Source organism: Caretta caretta, chromosome 3, assembly GCF_965140235.1.
Source record: "Caretta caretta isolate rCarCar2 chromosome 3, rCarCar1.hap1, whole genome shotgun sequence".
Taxonomy (NCBI): Eukaryota; Metazoa; Chordata; order Testudines; family Cheloniidae; genus Caretta; species Caretta caretta.
Genome location: NC_134208.1, coordinates 2292895 through 2315207, shown reverse-complemented (window position 1 = coordinate 2315207; position 22313 = coordinate 2292895). Strand labels below are relative to the sequence as shown.

Sequence of the window (22313 nt, the reverse complement as noted above, 5' to 3'; positions counted from 1 at the left end):
TGAGCCTACACTTAGGCTCCTCCAGTTAGAGAAGTCTTTATGGGCATCTGCTTCAGAGATGCTTAACCTTTTGGTGCCAGGGGCATCTTCAATCCATAAGACACCTGCAGAGAATAGCTCCAGAAAGGTCTAAGAGGTTGGAGATCCAGAGGCAAAGAAAAGTACTTGAGCTGGGTACCAACTACTACCTCTTTCTCAGTGTTGAAGAAGAATAGAGGCATCATTCTCTTCTGTTTCAGTCAGAATTTTGCAAGAAGGAAAGCAAATAGAAGTTTGAGGTTGTGATGTCAAGATACTTGGCACCCCGTTATTCTTCCCTGCAGGGAACCATCGACACGGTATGAGGAAATGAGTGATTCTTCTGCACCATCTGCTCATCTTGAAATGCTCTCTCAGCAACAGTGGAATGACCAGAACCCAATTCTGCTGAGAAACTGATTGACTCGGAGGTTGCATACATACTTTCTCTCTCATTTTTTCCTCTTCTGTTTGTCCCATTCCAGAATCTTCCTCGTATTTTCTCCCTACAAAAGCCAGGGATGTAGAGGTTGCCTGGGCAACAAAATTTTGGGCACGATAGCTTCAGCAGTTGGACTCCACTGCTCTCTTTGGCCTTCTCTACACTGCTAAAAAAGGCAGGTTCTGTACTTCAGAGTTGTTAGGGGGCTTATTCCTTCACCCACTTACTTAGAATCATAGAATCATAGAATCATAGAATCATAGAATATAAGGGTTGGAAGGGACCCCAGAAGGTCATCTAGTCCAACCCCCTGCTCAAAGCAGGACCAATTCCCAGTTAAATCATCCCAGCCAGGGCTTTGTCAAGCCTGACCTTAAAAACCTCTAAGGAAGGAGATTCTACCACCTCCCTAGGTAACGCATTCCAGTGCTTCACCACCCTCTTAGTGAAAAAGTTTTTCCTAATATCCAATCTAAACCTCCCCCACTGTAACTTGAGACCATTACTCCTCGTTCTGTCATCTGATACCATTGAGAACAGTCTAGAGCCATCCTCTTTGGAACCCCCTTTCAGGTAGTTGAAAACAGCTATCAAATCCCCCCTCATTCTTCTCTTCTGCAGGCTAAACAATCCCAGCTCCCTCAGCCTCTCCTCATAACTCATATGTTCCAGACCCCTAATCATTTTTGTTGCCCTTCGCTGGACTCTCTCCAATTTATCCACATCCTTCTTGAAGTGTGGGGCCCAAAACTGGACACAGTACTCCAGATGAGGCCTCACCAATGTCGAATAGAGGGGAACGATCACGTCCCTCGATCTGCTCGCTATGCCCCTACTTATACATCCCAAAATGCCATTGGCCTTCTTGGCAACAAGGGCACACTGCTGACTCATATCCAGCTTCTCGTCCACTGTCACCCCTAGGTCCTTTTCCGCAGAACTGCTGCCTAGACATTCGGTCCCTAGTCTGTAGCTGTGCATTGGGTTCTTCCGTCCTAAGTGCAGGACCCTGCACTTATCCTTATTGAACCTCATCAGATTTCTTTTGGCCCAATCCTCCAATTTGTCTAGGTCCTTCTGTATCCTATCCCTCCCCTCCAGCGTATCTACCACTCCTCCCAGTTTAGTATCATCCGCAAATTTGCTGAGAGTGCAATCCACACCATCCTCCAGATCATTTATGAAGATATTGAACAAAACCGGCCCCAGGACCGACCCTTGGGGCACACCACTTGATACCGGCTGCCAACTAGACATGGAGCCATTGATCACTACCCGTTGAGCCCGACAATCTAGCCAGCTTTCTACCCACCTTGTAGTGCATTCATCCAGCCCATACTTCCTTAACTTGCTGACAAGAATACTGTGGGAGACCGTGTCAAAAGCTTTGCTAAAGTCAAGAAACAATACATCCACTGCTTTCCCTTCATCCACAGAACCAGTAATCTCATCATAGAAGGCGATTAGATTAGTCAGGCATGACCTTCCCTTGGTGAATCCATGCTGGCTGTTCCTGATCACTTTCCTCTCATGCAAGTGCTTCAGGATTGATTCTTTGAGGACCTGCTCCATGATTTTTCCAGGGACTGAAGTGAGGCTGACTGGCCTGTAGTTCCCAGGATCCTCCTTCTTCCCTTTTTTAAAGATTGGCACTACATTAGCCTTTTTCCAGTCATCCGGGACTTCCCCGGTTCGCCACGAGTTTTCAAAGATAATGGCCAATGGCTCTGCAATCACAGCCGCCAGTTCCTTCAGCACTCTCGGATGCAACTCGTCCGGCCCCATGGACTTGTGCACGTCCAGCTTTTCTAAAAAGTCCCTAACCACCTCTATCTCCACAGAGGGCTGTCCATCTCTTCCCCATTTTGTGATGCCCAGCGTAGCAGTCTGGGAGCTGACCTTGTTAGTGAAAACAGAGGCAAAAAAAGCATTGAGTACATTAGCTTTTTCCACATCCTCTGTCACTAGTTTGCCTCCCTCATTCAGTAAGGGGCCCACACATTCCTTGACTTTCTTCTTGTTGCTAACATACCTGAAGAAACCCTTCTTGTTACTCTTAACATCTCTTGCTAGGTGCACCTCCAGGTGTGATTTGGCCTTCCTGATTTCACTCCTGCATGCCCGAGCAATATTTTTATACTCTTCCCTGGTCATATGTCCAACCTTCCACTTCTTGTAAGCTTCTTTTTTATGTTTAAGATCCGCTAAGATTTCACCATTAAGCCAAGCTGGTCGCCTGCCATATTTACTATTCTTTCGACTCATCGGGATGGTTTGTCCCTGTAACCTCAACAGGGATTCCTTGAAATACAGCCAGCTCTCCTGGACTCCTTTCCCCTTCAAGTTAGTCCCCCAGGGGATCCTGGCCATCCGTTCCCTGGTCCTTCTCGCATGAACAGAGAGCAACAATACCCGAAGAACATGATTATGTAACCAATTATATCCTACCACCTTAATTAGTTTACACCCAGCAAAATTAATTATACAGCAGACAGGAACAATCACAGAACCAGACAGAGATTATACAGACAAACAATAGCAAAGTGGGAACTATAATGACAAAACAATACAGAAGTGAGGATTTCACATCCCAGCTATTGATAAGTGAGTTCTTGCCAGACAGGATGCTATCAAACTAAGTTTCCTTTTACATTTTCTAGGCACTTTCCTTTCTCTGGAGGTGATAGGAACTATCAGGACAGGATTGTATTCCTAACAGCCGAATAGCACCTTATTTCAGTGTGACTAGTTTGGAGTGTGAGGATGTGACTGTTTGCTTCCCAGCTTATGGCTACCTCTGCTGCTTAGCCAAAGGCCTTAGCCTAAGAACAGGGCCTCAGACTGTCACAGTAAGAGAAGGCCCTTACACCAGCAGACAGTGATTTTGATTCTTTCTTTTATACCTCTATCACTAGCCAAGTGATAAGAATACACCTAAATTCTTAGAGTCTGGGTCTTTACAGACAGGCCTGAATATCTATATCCTAACAAGAGTAACTAATGCACATAAATGTGCATGAACTATTCTGGAGCAAAAACACAGTGAAGACCAGGTACTTTAGCTCTACCACAAGGTAAACTCACTGAGGTCAGCGTCTGGAGGGAGCATAGGGCTGTTTAGAACAGCCCCACTAAAGGTGCATATACCTGACTTTTCTGTTCCTCCATGACTCAAAGCTTCTGCGTAGGACCTTATGATGGCTCTACCTTTTTAAGATGGAACAGGGCCTGGTTTGCATATGTTAACGCCTCAGTGCTGAAGACGGAGCTCCTGGTCAGTCATCTCCTGCTTGTGCACGAGGATCAGTGTCTGGCAATCCCTCTGTTTTGGGAGAACATCCACCCATGCTTCACACCTGTCCTATTGAAAATGAGGTAAAGAAGTTTACAAGAGTTAACATCTCTGTCATTTTCTCCTAAGAACTTCCATTGTTTCCAGGAATTGACCACAAACATGGCAGCAACTCTTGATCCAGAACTGTCAATATTGCCTGACAAGCCCCTGGTTCTTTAACATCTCAGACTCTACAGCACAGAAACATTGTAGCAATTCTCCTGAATGATGGTATTCTGGAGTCAGTAAAGGACCTCCAGCTCACTCCTGAACCCATCCCACTTATTCCTAAAGGAGATGATAAGTCATACTACCACAAGGACACAAGTAGTTTTATGCACATATAGTGCCATGTTGCTTGGTGGTCAGTGTAGCTACTAAGTGTCCGTGTCAAATACATCAATTGTATGAATAGTCTTCACTTCAAGACAGAGTCTGTGAACATAGACCTCACTATGAAGATGGTGTTATGTTTGTTAGCTTTTCAAATGAAGATTGCTGAGACTATATTCTTCCTCCCCGAGACTGGCTTCTGCCTGAGGGGGCTAAGAAAAAGGCAAAGGAAATTACAGCAGAGGGGCAAAAAGTGGCTAAAAAGTCTCTTGTTCAATACATAATACCTTTGGTACCACACTAACACTTTGAGAAGAATATACTGATTAAAGGGTTCATTCCCCATGATATCCAGCAAAATCTGAGGCTCTGTTACTTGAAGACCAGAACCTCTTTAGTCAATACACAGATGAGACCTTGGAATATGTCAGCCCTACAAACCTTGGGCCCCTGCAATTCACTTGTAAGAATAATGTGTCGTTCAGATTCCAGCAGTAGGGATTAACTCCTTGTCCCTCTGAACACTTCCAGAAACAATAGCAGAAGCAGGCATTCCCAGGGAGGTATCGTGCCAAATACCAGAGGCATAGCACTCCATCTGCTGCCGTGGGTGGTCCAGTTGCTTCTTCTTAGCCTCTGCGGCAAGTTTGAGTACAGCTGAGCGTTCCTAACTGCTTTCTTTGGCAACTGGTTTCCTTTCCCCTTTGCAGATTGACTTGTTTCCAGGCAGCATGAAGTAGAACAATAGTACAGTGGGTCCTACAAGTTATTCAAATACAACAGTCGGAGTCACTAGCGATGATGCTGCGAAAGAATCAAGTAACTCACAGGCTTTTTCTGAAGTCCAAGAATGCTTGCCAAAAGAGTTTCATTTAACCCAAAATTTTCACCAAACATTTAAATTATTTTTGCTAGCTTGTGCTACTACTTACTGGGTTCTTGCAGATGTATGTGCATAGGAAGGAAGGTTTTCCTTCAGCTCTTCACTGAGGTTCCACAGCGTTTTCTCCCTTACAGCTCCAGGGAGCAGTCAACATGGCAGACAAATGAGAAAAAAAGCAAAAGCAAGGTCTGTTCTACCTGTAACATCCTCTCTATTAGAGCTAATGGAGGAAGATCTCTGCTTGTTTTGCAGGACCAGAGAAGGGAACCTTTTTGAGAAATAGTTGTTAGCATTTCCTGCCAGCGTGATCCTTAGACAAGGCAAGACTCCTCCTTAGATGATCTCTTGGTCTTAGAGTCAAGGCACAGGAGAGGGCTTGTTAATAATATCAAAATACTAGAAGTATACAGGTTCCTGATAAGCAGGGGAAAGATCAGCTGTATCATCAATACAGTTCATTGTGTACCTGGGAGCATGGATAGACTCTGTCAGTCCCAGAATCTTTATTTCCTCAGCACAGGTGCTGACTCCATGGGTGCTCTGAGGCTGGAGCACCCATGAGGAAAAAAAAAAGTGGGTGCTCAGCAACTACCAGCCACAGCTGTTTTTGTGCTGCCAATCAGCAAGGGTGGGGCCTCAGGGAGGAAGGCAGAGTGAGGGCAGGGCCTTGGGGAGGGAGCAGAGCAGGGGTGGGAAGAGGCGGAGTGAGTGTGGGCCATGGAGAACGGGGTGGAGAGGGCCAGGGCTTTGGGGTGGAGCACTCCCCCAGGGAAACCTAAAAGTCTGTGTCTATGTTCCTCAGAGAGGCAACAGAAGACAATAAGAGCCATCCAAAAAGTGCAAATCGCAGGTGTCTGTGATACAAACCCTGCTGCCCCTCTTGGTATTGCTAACCTCTTGCACAGGGATTATCAGAAGGATCAGGTTTCACATGAGATTTTTTTTACACCACATAATTTGCTCATTGCCACTATCTGTGCTTACACAACCTATGGCAAAGGTTCAGGTTTCCCTAGCGGTGAACAGGGTCCTGTGGATGACAGGACACAGATTTTCAAGAAGTTTGCAAATCTTGAAACCAAGCATGTCAATCATCACAATGGATGCCAATTTGGAGTGCTAGGTAGCCTGCTATCCACTGAAGCATTGTCCATCAGGAAAGAGAGTTACTCCATCAGTCACTAGAAAGAAGAACTATATACAAGGGACTGGAAACATTTCATTGATGGGGTGTGTGTGTGTATATATATATATATATATAGTGACAAAGCTCTGTCCTTTTCTCTGTGGGTCCCACATTTCCTGGCGGATTTCGTTAGCCTCAGAGGCTACCTGTGACCCTCCACGTAGCCCTTCTCTCTCTAAAGGCAAGGGTCACAGCCTACTGAGCCATTTTCATCATAAGCCAGCGAGGGAGGTGAGGAAAAGCTATCCTCCCTTGCACAGTCTCCCAGTCTCAGTGATTAATCAGGGGGGCAAAAGGGGGAAGCCTGCGCCCGCCCTCTACTCCAGGCTCCAGCCGAGGGACCCTAATAGTATCAGCTGTGGTAGCTGACTTTTTAGAAACAGGACGTGTACAATTCCCTGGACTACTTCCCCGCAGCAGCCCCCACTTCCTCAAGATTCACTTCACCCTTACCTCAGGGCCTCTTTCCTTGTGCCTGATCTGGTGTGTACTGCTCAGTCTCTCCAACAGCACAACTTCCTCCTACAGCTCCTGACATGCGTGCCCACCTGACTAACTGGGAGGCTTTTAACTAGTTTCAGTCAGCCCCTGATTGGCTTCAGGTGTCCCAATCAACCTAGTGTGCTCCCTACCTTCTGGAAAGATCTTAATTGGCCCCAGGTGTCTTAATTGACCTGAAGCAGCTGCCATTTGCTTATTCTGATAACAGGGATTTGTTTAGCCTGTGGCTAATATATCTGTCTCCCATTACTTTACTATAGCCATCTGGTCTTGCCCCATCACAATATATATACACACACAAATGGAAGCACTGCTGCACTTCAAAGAGAAGCAAACCACTCTTCTCTTGGACAAAAACACTTGACCATGGTGATGTGGTCCACCTGTGCTGTCCATGTCATTGGAAAATATAGTGTAACACAGGGGCGGGCAAACTTTTTGGCCTGAGGGCCGCATCGGGTTTCAGAAATTGTATGGAGGGCCTGTTAGGGGAGGCTGTGCCTCCCCAAACAGCCAGACGTGGCCCAGCCCCTGCCCCCTATCCGACCCACCTTGATGGCCCCCCCGGGACCCTTGCCCCATCCACACCCCCTGCTCTCTCTCCCCTGACCACCCCTGGACCCTCCGCCCCTAACTGCCCCCTGCCACCCTATCCAACCCCCTCTCTCCTTCCTAACTGCCCCCCCCAGGACCCCTGCCCCATCCAACCACCTCTTCTCCCTGACCGCCCCTAGATCCCCCACCCCTAACTGCCCCCCACTGCCCCATCCAACCCACCCGGGATCCCTGCCCCATCCAACCACCCCTTCTCCCTGTCCCATGACCACCCTCGGAACCCCCACAACTGACTGCCCCCTGCTGCCCCATCCAACCCCTCCTCTCAGTCCTGACTGCCTCCCCAGGACCCCTGCCCCATCCAACCACCTCTTCTCCCTGACCTCCACTAGACCCCACGCCCCAACTGCCCCCCACTGCCCCATCCAACCCCCCTGGGACCCCTGCCCCATCCAACCACCCCTTCTCCCAGACCACCTCCGGAACTCCTGGCCCCATTGAACCCCCCTGTTTCCCATCCTCTGACCTCCCCTACCCCTATGCACGCCCCTGGCCCCTGACCACCCCCCAAACTGCCCTGTCCTCTATCCAACCCCCCTCCCCCATCCCTGCCCCCTTACCGCGCTGCCTGGAGCACTGGTTTCTGGCAGCATGGCTGCACCAGAACAGGCAGCCGCGCCACCCAGCTGGAGCCAGCCATGTACTGCGCAGCACAGAGCACCGGGTCAGGCCGGGCTCTGTAGCTGCACTGCCCCAGGAGCTCGCAGCCCCGCCACCCAGAGCATTGTGCTGGCGGTGCAGTGAGCTGAGGCTGCGGGGGAGGGGGAACAGCAGGGGAGGGGCCAGGGGCAAGCCTCCTGGGCCAGGAGCTCAGGGGCCGGGCAGAACGGTCCCGCGGGCAGTAGTTTGCCCACTTCTGGTGTAACAGCATATTGGCTAAGCAGACAATCGATCCACCTAGCAAAATAGAGTTTCCACAGGGAGCCACTCCAGGATGTAAGAACATAAAAACGGCCATACTGGGTCAGACCAAAGGTCCATCTAGCCCAGTAGCCTGTCTTCCGACAGTGGCCAATGCCAGGTGCCCCAGAGGCAGTGAACAGAACAGGGAATCATCAAGTGACCCATCCCCTGTCGCCCATTCCCAGTTTCTGGCAAACAGAGGCTAGGGATACCATCTCTGCCCATCCTGGCTAATAGCCATCGATGGACCTATTCTCCATGAACTTATCCAGTTCTTTTTTGAACCCTGTTATAGTTTTGGCCTTCACAACATCCTCTGGCAAGGAGTTCCACAGGTTGACTGTGCGTTGTGTGAAAGACTAGTTCCTTTTGTTTGTTTTAAGCCTGCTGCCTATTAATTTCATTTGGTGGCCCCTAGTTCTTGTGTTATGAGAAGGAGTAAGTAACACTTCCTTATTTATTTTTTCCACACCAGTCATGATTTTATAGACCTCAATCATAACCCCCCTTAGTTGTCTCTTTTGCAAGATGAAAAGTCCCAATCTTATTAATTTCTCCTCATATGGAAGCTGTTCCATACTCCTAATAATTTTTGTTGCCCTTTTCTGAAGCTTTTCCAATTCCAATATCTCTTTTTTGAGATGGGGCGACCACATCTGCACGCAGTATTCAAGATGTGGACATACCATGGATTTATATAGAGGCAACATGATATTTTCTGTCTTATTATCTATCCCTTTCTTAATGATTCCCAGCATTCTGTTTGCTTTTTTGACTGCCGCTGCACATTGAGTGGCTGTTTTCAGAGAACTATCCACAGTGACTCCAAGATCTCTTTCTTGAGTGGTAACAGCTAATTTAGACCCCATCATTTTATATGTAGAGTTGGGATTATGTTTTCCAATGTGCATTATTTTGCATTTATCAACATTGAATTTCATCAACCATTCTGTTGCCCAGTCACCCAGTTTTGTGAGATCCTTTTGTAGCTCTTCACAGTCTGCCTGGGACTTAACTATCTTGAGTAGTTTTCTCAAAAAGAAAAGGAGTACTTGTGGCACCTTAGAGACTAACCAATTTATTTGAGCATGAGCTTTCGTGAGCTACAGCTCACTTCATCGGATGCATACCGTGGAAACTGCAGCAGACTTTATATACACACAGAGAATATGAAACAATACCTCCTCCCACCCCACTGTCTGATTGAACATCCTTTTGTGAATAGCTTGGGAAATCGAAGTCTAATATTTGCCGTAACTTTTCATTTTCTTTTTCTCCATTTCTTTCCTAGGTACACGAAGAAACCTCCATAATGATTTATTGGTAGCAGCTGATTCAATTACAAATACAATGTCTTCTTTGGTGAAGGAACTTCATTCAGGTGAGAGAGTTAAACTTTAACATACATGTACACTCCAGAGAGCAATGTAACCAGCGATAGTAATCTTAAAGCCATGTGTTGAAGACTTATCTGTAAAGTATAGTTCTCATCCAGAAAGTAAATCGAAAAATTAGATTACAATTTAATTCTCCCTCAATGAGAAGTCACCAGTAATGAGGATTCTGTTATACATACAGAACCTGGCTGACTCTGTTGTTGATAAAAAGAAAAGGAGGACTTGTGGCACTTTAGAGACTAACAAATTTATTTGAGCATAAGCTTTCGTGAGCTACAGCTCACTTCATAGTCTCTAAGGTGCCACAAGTACTCCTTTTCTTTTTGCGAATACAGACTAACACGGCTGTTACTCTGAAAACTGTTGTTGATGATTCTAGGGTGCTAGAAACCAATACGCTCAGTCATAGCTGTATTGACTTCTACAAGGCTAACCCTAATAACTTTTCTTTGCTTGTAAAGTAAGCATATGGGATTCAGAACTCTTGCCAGAGAGCAGAGATGCCACTTTTATGTCATTTTTTTTACTACAGCAGCTCTTTAAAGACATGAGCTTAGAAGTTGAGATATATTTTTGAGTGAGTTCACACAAACGGTTACTTAATGATTCTGTAGTATTTGGACAGCAACAGCAATTTGGAGTGCACTTAAAATGAATTCCCATTAGGGAACTCTAGGCATGAATATAAAATTAAAATATACATTTGGCTCAACTTAAACACAGGAATTAAACAGCTGTGCAAAAAGTGGCAATTTTGCCTGCGTGCCTTTTGCATAATAGTAGTGATAGTGGGTTTCAGTGAACAGAATAATTGGGCCACAATAAACTTACAAACTTGTTGAGAAAGACCCATCCCAAGATTCTCAGGGCTTTGCTTGTAAAGAACTTCATTGTTCAGCATTTCAGCTATTTGTTAAAGGGCCTTGTGCTTTTAGGAATATCTGCATTCACATCTAAACACAGATTTTATATTTTCCTAACAGATGCCCTGGTTGCTGCTGAACAGTACACTCACCAGTCCAAACCTTGTGTCTCGGCTGCAGAGGCAGCTGTGGAGTTAATAAAGTTCTGCATGTATTACAGCAGCAATCACTAGTGCTGTTATAGTTCTTCTTCGAGTGATGTCCCTGTAGGTGCTTCACGTCAGGTGATTGTGCGCCCCTGCACCTCTAGTCGGAGAATTTCGAGAGCAGTGTCCAGTTGGGCCCCACGTGCGCGCTCCCCGTCTCGCGCCTCTAGCGGCAGTTAAACTAGCACTGTGCGGCCAACACCCCCCTCAGTTCCTTCTCATCCACTCTTGGTCCAAGTCGGGGCTCCGGCAGTGCCTCTACACGACTTACCTCAGATCTGGATTTAGGATTAACTGTATAGTAGAAGATAGGAAACAAGTTATAACTAACTACTCTACCCCTTTTCTTCCTTCTCATTTAAAAATATAAATAAAAACATATTATTTTATGTTATGTTTCGTTCATCCCTTTCTGGGATAACTCCACCTGCGACTGCCCAGGTCCCTGGGTTTTAAATGTGGCCTCTCCTGCCGAGAGGCAGTCACCGTTTCGGACGGACATTCCCAGTGTGTCCTCTGCTTGGGGGAAACGCACATACCCTGGAAGTACTTCCATTGCCACAACCTTAAGGCCCATGCCAGGAAAGTGAGGGACCTTAAATTCAAACTTATTCTTATGGAGAAATCTCTCAGCCCAGACTCAGACTCAGGACCACAAACTCTTCCCAGTCATCAGTTGCCTATAATCGCCAACTATGAGACCTTGTTGGCAAAATACAACCACACCAATTATTCGAAACTGTCTGAATTTATTGACTTTATACCAGAAGACAAGAAGGAGCAATTTAGGTCAGTCATCGCTGAAGGCCACCTCCTGGCACAAACAGCTCTCCAGGTATCATTAGACTCGGCACTCACAGCAGCGAGATCCATTGCAACCACCATAGTGATGCAATGGGCCTCTTGGTTCCATCTGTCTGGATTCCCAAGGGAGGTACAATCCATTGAGGGGAACTCCCCTTTGAAGGTCCAAAATAGTTTGCGGGTAAGACTGATGAGTCCCTCCATACATTGAAGGACTCTAGCGCAACTCTTCGATCTTTAGGTATCTAGATAATACTTAGTCCGACCATGAGTGCAGGGGACTAGACTAGAAGACTTCTCGAGGTCCCTTCCGATCCTATGATTCTATGATTCTGTACACCTGCACAAAAATGGAAACAAGGCAGATATTACTCAGAACAACGTTCAAGACTGGCACACCTACACACAACCCAGAGGCAGAGACAAAGACCCACAAGACATAGGCCAACCCCATCTCAACCTTCCATGTTGCAACAACTGGCATCAAATTTGAAGGTTTGGTTGAGGGCTCAACAGACCTCCCCCAGTTCCAGTTGCTGAAACCACTTTCCATGAACCATCCATTTACAAAATGTTTAACACCATTCTACCCAGCAGAGTGAATTATTATTTCAGACAAGTGGGTACTGGAAATTATCAACACTGGCTATTCCATCCAGTTCACCTCCATTCCCCTTACCCACCCTCTCTCCCTATCCCTCTGGAGGGACTCCTCTCATGAGCACCTTCTGAGACAGGAAGTAGACCATCTCCTGCAATTGGGTCTGGTAGAACCACTACTGGTACAACAAAGAGGGAAGGGGTTTTATTCTCTTTATTTTTTAACCCAGAAGAAGACTGGGGGTTGGAGGCCCATTCTCCACCTGAGAAACCTTAACAAGTTTGTCAGAATAATGGTTCAGGATGGTCACTTTAGCAACAATAATTTCAGCACTGTTTTTTTGCCTTCGACCTGCAAGATGTACCCAGAAAGATAATGGAGCAAATAATTGAGCCATCGATTTGCAAACATCTAGAGGATAATAAGATGATAAGTAGCAGTCAGCATGGATTAGTCAAGAACAAATCATGTCAAACCAACCTGATAGCTTTCTTTGACAGGGTAACAAGCCTTGTGGATGGGAGAAAGTGGTAGACGTGGTATATCTTAACTTTAGAAAGGCTTTTGATACTATCTCACATGACTTTCTCAAAAACAAACTAGGAAATGCAACCTAGATGGAGCTACTATAAGGTGGGTGCAAAGCTGGTTGGAAAACTGTTCCCAGAGAGTAGTTATCAGTGGTTCACAGTCATGCTGGAAGGGCATAATGAGTGGGGGTCCAAAGGGATCAGTTTTGGGTCCGGTTCTGTTCAATATCTTCCTCAGTGATTTAGATAATGGTATAGAGAGTACACTTCTAAAGTTTGCGGACTATACCAAGCTAGGAGGGGTTGCAAGTGCTTTGGAGGATAGGATGAAAATTCAAAATGATCTGGACAAACTGGAGAAATGGTCAGAAGTAAATAGAATGAAATTCAATAAGGACAAATGCAAAGTACTCCATTTAGGAAGGAACAATCAGTTGCACACATACAGAGCAGGCTTGGGACCGGGATCCAGAGGCGACACCTTCCTCCTCAGATGGGATGCACCTCTTCTTTACACTTTCCCTCCTACCCCGTTGTTGTCCAGGGTCATACAAAAGATCAAGACCAACCAATGCAGGGTCATCCTGATAGCCCCCAAAAGGCCAAGACAAACTTGGTTTCCATACCTACAGCAGAGGTCAGAATGTTCTATGTCCTCCCACTTGTCCTCCCACTTCTTCCACACCTCCTATCACAAGATGCAGGCCAGATCTTCCACTTGAACCTGAAGATACTCCCATCTGAGAGCATGGCTTCCTTGCTCAGAAGCGGTGAAGGATATCTTGCTAAACAGCAGATGATTGACTACACATTTGACCTACCCCCACAAGAACAAACGAATCAGAGCCACCACCTCCGTTCTACCGCTATCCCTAGACTATATATTTCAGCTAAAAAATATCAGCTCTTTCAACGAGCTCACTCAGAGTACACCTTGCAGCGATCACAACCTGTCACCATAAAGTGGATGGGTTCTCAGTCTTTGCCCATCCAATTACAAAATGATTCCTACAAGATGTCTGGAAACTCTATCCCGAACTCAGAGTCCCAATGCCTCCATGGGATCTTAATCTAGTACTTCATTCCCTTACTGGACCTCTGTTCAAACCCTTTGTTACATGTTCTCTAATACACCTTTCAATGAAAATAGCCTTCCTTGTCGCCCTTCTGGCATACCCCCCTTACACAATCTTTTTCAAGAACAAGGTCATTCTAAGACCACATCCCAAGTTTCTACCTAAACTACCCTCTTTGTTCCACCTAAACCAACCTATCCATCTTCCTGCATTCTTCCCTAAACCTCAGAAGTGGCATTCCATACTCTGGATGTCAGAAGGGCACAAGGCTTTTATCTCGAATGGACAAAACCATTTAGGAAGGCACCAAAGCTGTTTCTTTCTACTACGGAGAGATCTAAAGGAGACGCTATATCTAAGCAGAGACTCTCCAGATGGATTTCACAGTGCATTTATCTCTGCTACCGCCAACATGGACTACAACACCCACTGAGGGTTAGAACACATTCTACCAGTTTGCTGTCCACATTGGTAGCCTTCCTTAAGAATGTACCTGTTACAGACATATGTAAAGCATCCACTTGGGCATAAGCCCATACAATAGAACCTCAGAGTTACAAACACCGGAGTTACGAACTGACCAGTCAACCACACACCTCATTTGGAACAGGAAGTACACAATCAGGCAGCAGCAGAGACCTCAAAAAAATGCGACTACAGTGTAGTACTGTGTTACATGTAAACCACTAAAAATATAAAGGGAAAGCAGCATTTTTCTTCTGCATAGTAAAGTTTCAAAGCTGTATGAAGGCAATGTTCAGCGGCAAACTTTTTAAAGAACCACCAAAACATTTTGTTCTGCGTTATGAACAACCTCCATTCCCAAGGTGTTTGTAACTGTGAGGCTCTACTGTAACATTCCTTCAGCACTACGCGATTGAGCAGGACTCAACATCCGACGCTTTATTAGGACACACGGTCTTATCACCGATCACAGACCCAACTCTGAAGCCCCTCCTTTCCACTGAGGGGCACTGTTCTACAGCCACTTGAAGTGGAGCACCCACAGGGACATCACTTGAAGAAGAAGAAGGTTACTCATATTGCGCAGTAACTGAGGTTCTTTGAGATGTGCGCCGTTTGTGGCTGCTCCACTACCCACCCTCCTCCACTGTACTTTGGAGTTCTAGTAAGGTCCTCTGTGGTAGAGAAGGAACTGACGGGGGTTTAGCCGCAAAGCCCTAGTTAATCGTTGCTACAGGCGTGAGACAGGGAGAGAGCATGTGCAGCACAACCAGGTAGTGCTGTTGAAATTCTCCGACTAGAGGTGCAGGGGCGCACAATCACCTGAAGTGGAGCACCCACAGGGACACACATCTCGAAGAACCTCAGTTACTGCACAAGGTGAGTAACCTTCTCTTAAGGGACCTTGTGTTTCTTCAGTAAATCACCCCTCAGGCTGAAACATGGTGAATAAACTCTCAGCCAAAGACAGATGTCTGCAGTAATTTATTTCTTGCTTTTCATAGTACTGCAGATTTACACTAATGTATCTGAGATCAGACCCTGGCCCACAGTGACTTGTGTCAGGGATACAGGACTTCTGATCTCCAGGCCTCTTTTGAAATCTGTACAGCGTTTGACAAATACAAACACAGCAAGGTTTGTGCTGTTGATAGTTATTTCAGTCTTGTTATGTAAGGCATTTATAATGCATGGGGGACTGAAGATAAAATTAATTACTATCTTGTATTTGATTATATGCAGATACTAAAGAAGACAGATCCCTTGAAAATATCTGAAATAATTTCACTTGTGTAAGTTAGGAAAAGCGTGAATTATATTCAGCTGATGAGATTCAATGGGATTTAACATCTTAGTCAGGAGTTAAACTAGGAGAACATAACTCTCCTCCAGGCCTGGATTCCCTGCCAGCTATAGTTGCAGACATAATGTTTGGGATGTTTTTGTGAGTCACAGGTGTGAGCTACAGTACCTAGCATCTATTTACCCTATAGCATCTTCGTCTGCATTCAAAAAACAGTGCCCTGAGGAGAGCAAAAAGGGAAAGGAAGAATTGCTTCTGCAGATATTCAGTAGACAGATTTGAGTATAAAGCATGGGCTTCTCACAAAAAGTTTGACTATCCCCCAGTCCACCTTTCCCTACCCTTAGGAAAGTTCCATGTTGACACAATCTTCCCTGGCCAGGAAATACTGGATACCACTTAGAGCGATGACCAGATAGGTCATTCAAAAGCAACATAAGGTAACATATACTCCTTATCCTAAGGACTAAGCAGGCTGCTGTCTAACTTTCTCAGCCCCACTTAGCTTGAGAAGCAAGAGACAAGTGTAGCACCAGACTCGGAACTTGCTTGGAGCCCCAGCTCACCTTTGTGATTTTTAAAAATATTGTTTCATTTCAGTCAGTGATTTCTGCCATCATCCTATTACATATTTCACTTGTCATGTCGGGCACCATGGAAAAGGCCATTGGTAGAAGCACTTCTGATTTCTCAAAGTGATATTTATCAATTGGCCATAGTCAGAACAATGAAGAAAACGCCAGTTTCTTTTACTTCTCTATTAAAGATCCCCTTTGGTCAGAACCAATTTACACTACTCAAGCTTTTCAAGTTGTGCTTTCTATTACAGGTGTTTTTTTCTCTTTCAAAACTCTATTTATATATTTTAAAACATGGGTCAAGGGAAATATCACTTCCTGTAATAACTATTATCTGTTTACATAATGTTACTAGAAATGCTATATACAGAGATATGATCCCTCCCCCCCAAATGAGAAGGAACTTGCCCTTCTGCCCACATTCTCCTCAATATAAATACTAGCCTGGCCCATAAATTCACTTCATCTTAACTGAGTTAAATAAAGTGAGCATTGTTGCTCAATTCCAGTTTGTCCTATGTTCCTAAAACCTCATGCTTCAGGGCTTCAGTTGGCCATCTGCAGGGGGTCAGAAAGAGATACCCCCCCATGTATTCTGGGGAAGATTTTGGTCTTTCTCTGAAGCAATACGGCTAAAGTTGGAACACAGGATGGGGTGGTCAGGGGTGAGGTGGCACGGAGCATTCTCCCTCTTAGGTGCTTGTGTGGCTGGTTCTTGCTCACATGCTCAGGATCTAAATGATCACCATATGTGGGGTCAGAAAAGAATTTTCCCCCAGACCAGATTGCCAGTAACTTTGGGGTTTTTTTCTTTCCTCTGCAGCATGTGGGTGCAGGTCTCTTGTCAATAATATCTAGCTATAGCTCAATCATTTCCCTGCCATTGCAGGGGTATCTGGCATTTGGGGCTCTTTGGTCTCTTCTCTTCTCTCCTGGAGACACACAATAGTCTAGTTTCCTGTGGGCTGTAATCTGATGGCCCCTTCTGGCTTTAAATTCTGTGATTAAACTCTGTGACTCTACTTGCTCCATCAGCATGCACTTCCTTTCTGTCACTGAGAGACCTAATGAGAAGTGTATTTCTTGGAACAGAATCTGTTCTCAGTTACAGCTCTGCCACCCCAGTGACTTTCGTGAGTGTTGAGGTCTCTCGGCACCCCACATGATTAGGCTTTGAGAACTTTAGTCATTAACATCAAGTTTTCTTCCTCCTGGATCTCCATAAAACTGTTTCAGATTTTCCTTCAGAGCAGATCTTCTTGCTTGGAGTGGGTGCAGACCTGTATTCCACTCCAGTGTGCTGGCATCTTGTGCACTGCAAATTGGAGACTTTTTGCCACTGTAGTACCCCTCGGGGCGGCACGCATGCTCTGTGCCTCCTCCTGGCTCCTCTCGAGGCTATATGAAGGTGGCACTTCCCTAAACCCTCTCATTTCCTTCTTACGGCCTGCGGCTTCGGTTGGAGCACCCCATGTTGGAATCTCCTCATGATTTCTCTGCTGAGTCACACTCGGGTGATTCGGTATTTCATAGTGTAAATCGTTTCTGGCAGTTAGCACCCATAGTTTGTTAGATTAGTTAGTTTATTTGTGTATTTAGTGGTACAGTTAGTTTGTATAGTTCTGGAGTGTACCCCAGGCTTTGGGCATTGCCTGTCCCTACCTGTGACCCCCACATTTGCAACTTGTTGTGCCTCGGTGAGAACCACATCAAGGAATAGTGAAGTATCTATTGTTCTGTTAAGAAAAGAATGCAGACCGCAAGAGATCTTCATCTAAAGCAGCATTTTGTTGGAACAGGCTGTGAGACCTGCCTTGACACGAGGACCCTGTTCCAACCACTCAGTTAACTGGTATCCTCTACCTCTGTGGGTGTTGGGGACAGACCCCGGGACTTTGATCAGTCATGGAGGCAGGAAAGAGGTCCATCATTATTTCACAGATCCCTCGTAAGAGGACTCATAAAATGGACCGGAGTGCCAGAAACTGAGGAGGGATTTATTCTCCTCTTCATCGAGACAGGACCTCACTGTCAACAAGACTGGTACCCAGAACAGACCCGTGTCTGCCCAGTATCAGGATGGAAGAATCCCAGTGCTGTGCCAGCGACTCCAGAACCATCCGTGGGACTGCTGTCAAGTCTGGTCTCTACAGAAACTCCAGCACCATCGCTCTCAGTGCCATTGACCTGACAAGGTTACCTGGCAGCTTCAGACTTGCTTTGTCTAGCTGCCCTGGCATTCCTGCTAACTCAGGATATCAGTGAAGAGACGGTGCCCCAGGCTATCTCAGGCCCTTCATTGTCTTCAGCTTTGGGGCAGAGATTGCCTTCAGCTCCAGTACCAATGAAGAGGCAGGCTCCACCCGTTCTCTCACAGCACTGTCTATAAAACCAGCCTTGGTACCGGCGTCCTCCGTATCAGTAGCTACATCAGAGTGGGGTCTGAATCTTGACCCCTCAGCACCAATAGGGGATCCGTCCTCTGTACCGGACCCCATGCAAGACTGTCTACGATGCCAACCAGAGTATCGATGTTACCTTTTCTGTGTTGTACAGTGGACAAGTCAGGTTTTCCAGAGGCCCTACTGGTTGGGCATCCACCACACCTAGTGATTATTCAGACAGTTCTTCTCACTCCAGGTCAGTGTCCTGAAACTCTTCTCGTTCCCCACATCAGCGAATGCAATCACATACACCATCCATACACCCAGGGAGTAAGCACTGGTACTGAGAGAAGAGGCATTTCCGTAGCAGAGACAGACCTGCCTGGCCCACAATGTACTGGCCTTCCTGTTGTACTCCAGGCTGATAATCCCAGCCTGGGGGTGCTTCTCATTCACACAGATCCAGTTCTCTGCATACGTTGGATGTAAGATCCCCTTACCTGGGGAATGGCCTAAGCCATGGACCAGCCTGTTGTGGAAGTCCAGGACGACGTTCTTCCTCCTGGGCTATTCTCTGTGGTTAACCTTCTGCCTGAGAACAAACCCGTACCACAGGCGACACCTTTGGCTCCAGCAGCACTGCCAACACCCTCCCGGGACAATCTGGCGGCCCTGACTTTGGCTTCCCCAGTTCCAGGGGACTTCAAGTTCTTCCAGGAACTGCTCAGGAGAATGGCTGCAGTTCTGGGTATTTAAGCTGAGCTGGTACAAGAGAATACTCACAAATTGGTAGACATCCTCCAGGATTCAGCCCTGGGAGGTGTTGCCCCCTCTATCAATGGTGCTGTAAGGGACCCAGGGCGTAGGTTGTCTTGCCTGTAGCAGTCACAGCTGAGCTGAGGTCTGCCCTCCAGAGTTAGGAGTCTCCAAGGAATAGTTGGAGGAATTACAAGGCCAAGTCCCATAACCTGAGTCAGAGACGAGAGATCAGAGGTAGTACCAGGTTAGAACCGAGAGGCAGGAGTCGGGGTCAGAGTCAGGCTGGGGTCAGAGACCAGAGACCAGGGGCAGTACTGGGTTAGAACCGAGAGCCAGGAGTCGGGGTCAGAGCCAGGCTGGGGTCAGAGACCAGAGACCAGGAGCAGTACTGGGTTAGAACCGAGAGGCAGGAGTCGGGGTCAGAGTCAATCTAGGGTCAGACACCGGAGATCAGCAGCAGTACCGGGTTAGAACTGAGAAGCAGGAATCGGGGTCAGACTCAGGCCGGGGTCAGAGACCAGAGGCAGTACTGGGTCAGAACCGAGAGGCGGGAGTTGGGGTCAGAGTCAGGCTGCCATTGGAGACCAGAGGCAGTACTGGGCTAGAATCAGGAGTCAGGGTTGAAGTCAGACTGGCATCAGAAACCAGAGATCAGGAGACAAGGCAAAGTCTGGTGTTGCAGCAGGGCAAAGTCTGTGTACTTAGCTAGATACCTTCCTGGGGCAACCACTGGGATTAAATTGGGGCTCTTGGCCAATCAGAGGGCCACAAGGACTGTCACTCTGGGTCTCGTGAGCAGTACTTCCTGCGGCCCCTTGTCTCCTAGGGGTGACTAGGACGAGAAGCTGGATATGAGTCAGCAGTGTGCCCTTGTTGCCAAGAAGGCCAATGGCATTTTGGGATGTATAAGTAGGGGCATAGCGAGCAGATCGAGGGACGTGATCGTTCCCCTCTATTCGACATTGGTGAGGCCTCATCTGGAGTACTGTGTCCAGTTTTGGGCCCCACACTACAAGAAGGATGTGGATGAATTGGAGAGAGTCCAGCGAAGGGCAACAAAAATGATTAGGGGTCTAGAACACATGACTTATGAGGAGAGGCTGAGGGAGCTGGGATTGTTTAGCCTGCAGAAGAGAAGAATGAGGGGGGATTTGATAGCTGCTTTCAACTACCTGAAAGGGGGTTCCAAAGAGGATGGCTCTAGACTGTTCTCAATGGTAGCAGATGACAGAACGAGGAGTAATGGTCTCAAGTTGCAGTGGGGGAGGTTTAGATTGGATATTAGGAAAAACTTTTTCACTAAGAGGGTGGTGAAACACTGGAATGCGTTACCTAGGGAGGTGGTAGAATCTCCTTCCTTAGAGGTTTTTAAGGTCAGGCTTGACAAAGCCCTGGCTGGGATGATTTAACTGGGAATTGGTCCTGCTTTGAGCAGGGGGTTGGACTAGATGACCTTCAGGGGTCCCTTCCAACCCTGATATTCTATGATTCTATGATTCCACTGGTTGTGCCTCTGCAGGCCTGGGTTCTAGTCCCCAGGTCCTCACATATGCCCTCTTATCAACAGCTAAATCTTTGTGGCACACGTCAGCATCACTAGCCCCAATAGCCAAGCAAACAGAAAAGCAATATTATGTCCCTTCCCAGAAGCTGGAGTGTGTCTATTTCACACCAAAACCCACAACTCATTAATTGTGGTTAATGCGAGGACACCATAAGGAAGATTTAATTCTACCCCAAAAGAAAAAGAACCTGAAAGACTGGACGCATTAGGTAGAAAATGTGTGCTACTGCTTCACTCCAGGAGAGAATAACAACCAGCAAGCTCTTTCAGTGGAAGGTGATGTCTAAATTCATGGACAAATTGCCAGACAACTCAAGAGAGAAGTTCAAAGCTTTCTTGACAAAGCGCTTGCTTGTGGCAAAGACCTCACTACAATCTACTGTCAACATAATGTGTGATTCTTCCAGAGCAATGACCACTGCCATCATCAAGAGGAGGGCATCTTGGTTATTTAATTCCGGGATAGCACCAGATATCCAGCAAACCACTGAAATTCTGTCTTTTGATGGACAGTTTGTATTTCCTGACAAGCCAGATGAGGTGTTTCTCTTTTAAAGATTCATGAGTGACTCTCCGCTCCCTGGGGGTTTATCTTCCAGCCTCCAAGAAGCGTTAGTACAAGCCCCTGCAGAAATATTCAGATTATTTTCATGGACAGCTCTTCTGTCCTCCCAGATGATACTATGCTTCTTGGAGTAGAGAGAGGCTTCAGAAAAGAAGGTCATCTAACATTACCACTAACACACCATGCTCTCAACTTCCTGTAGGGACACAACTCTTTGGACTTGTTTTTTGAGGACAGCATAGCAACCAACAATGATCTACACATCCCTTCTAAGTGTGAGGACAGATTATCCCACTTCCTCAGCCCATAGGAACAAATATCTTTAGACAAGTGGGTCCTAAGTACTATGGGTCTGGGATATTCAGTCCCATTCATTTCCACCCCTCCTCCCTACCCTCCTTCTCTGTCCCTTTTCAGGGACCCATCTCATGAGTCTGTGCTCCTTCAGGAGGGTCAAGCTCTCCTCACCTTGGGGGCACAGAGTAAGTTCCCCCAATCTTTTTCCTGATCTCCAAACACAAGAGTGGAACTGAGACTGTTCTGGATCCCTGGGCTCTCAACAAGTTCATCAAGCAAGTGAGATTGCGCCTGCTTACCCTAGCTTCAATCTTCCGTTCTCTAGATGGCAATGGTTGGTTGGCTGCCCTTGTTCTTTTAGACACATATTTCAGTATAGCTGTGTTACCCTGCCTCAGGAAATTCCTCAGACTTGTCATCATCAGTACATGGTACTCCCCTTTGGCCTGTCATCACCAAATGTGTGGTGGCCTTCTCTAGGAGGAACGGGATACATGTCTTCCCTTACCATGATGGTTGGCTGGTCCAGGGGTTCTCTCACAGTCAGGTCCATTGCCATCCATTGACTATATCATCCACCTGTTCAATCACCTTCATCTTATCCTGAACAGAGGAAAGTCTGCACTGATTCCTGCCCAGAGACTCGAGTTTGTTGGAGTACTACTGAGCGTGGTTAGGGTGGAACCACCTTAATGTAGCCTCAGGA

At 46.6% G+C, this 22313-nt stretch overlaps 1 protein-coding gene across 16 annotated transcripts in view; it reads left to right on the top strand.

Annotated features, from left to right (window-relative positions):
• DTNB (dystrobrevin beta) overlaps window positions 1-22313 on the top strand; it is a 380746-nt gene that overhangs the window by 346514 nt on the left and 11919 nt on the right. For 13 of the 16 annotated variants that reach the window (XR_007356069.2, XR_007356070.2, XR_007356076.2 and 10 more), the window contains 2 exons: window positions 9507-9596; window positions 10596-15036. Coding sequence is in view for 3 of the 16 variants with exons in the window: in XM_048846097.2 (XP_048702054.2) it covers window positions 9507-9596 (90 nt within the window). In the remaining 13 variants the exon portion in view is untranslated. The remainder of the gene's footprint in view (window positions 1-9506; window positions 9597-10595; window positions 15037-22313) is intronic. The other 3 variants (XM_048846097.2, XM_048846096.2, XM_048846095.2) reach the window with 1 other exon arrangement.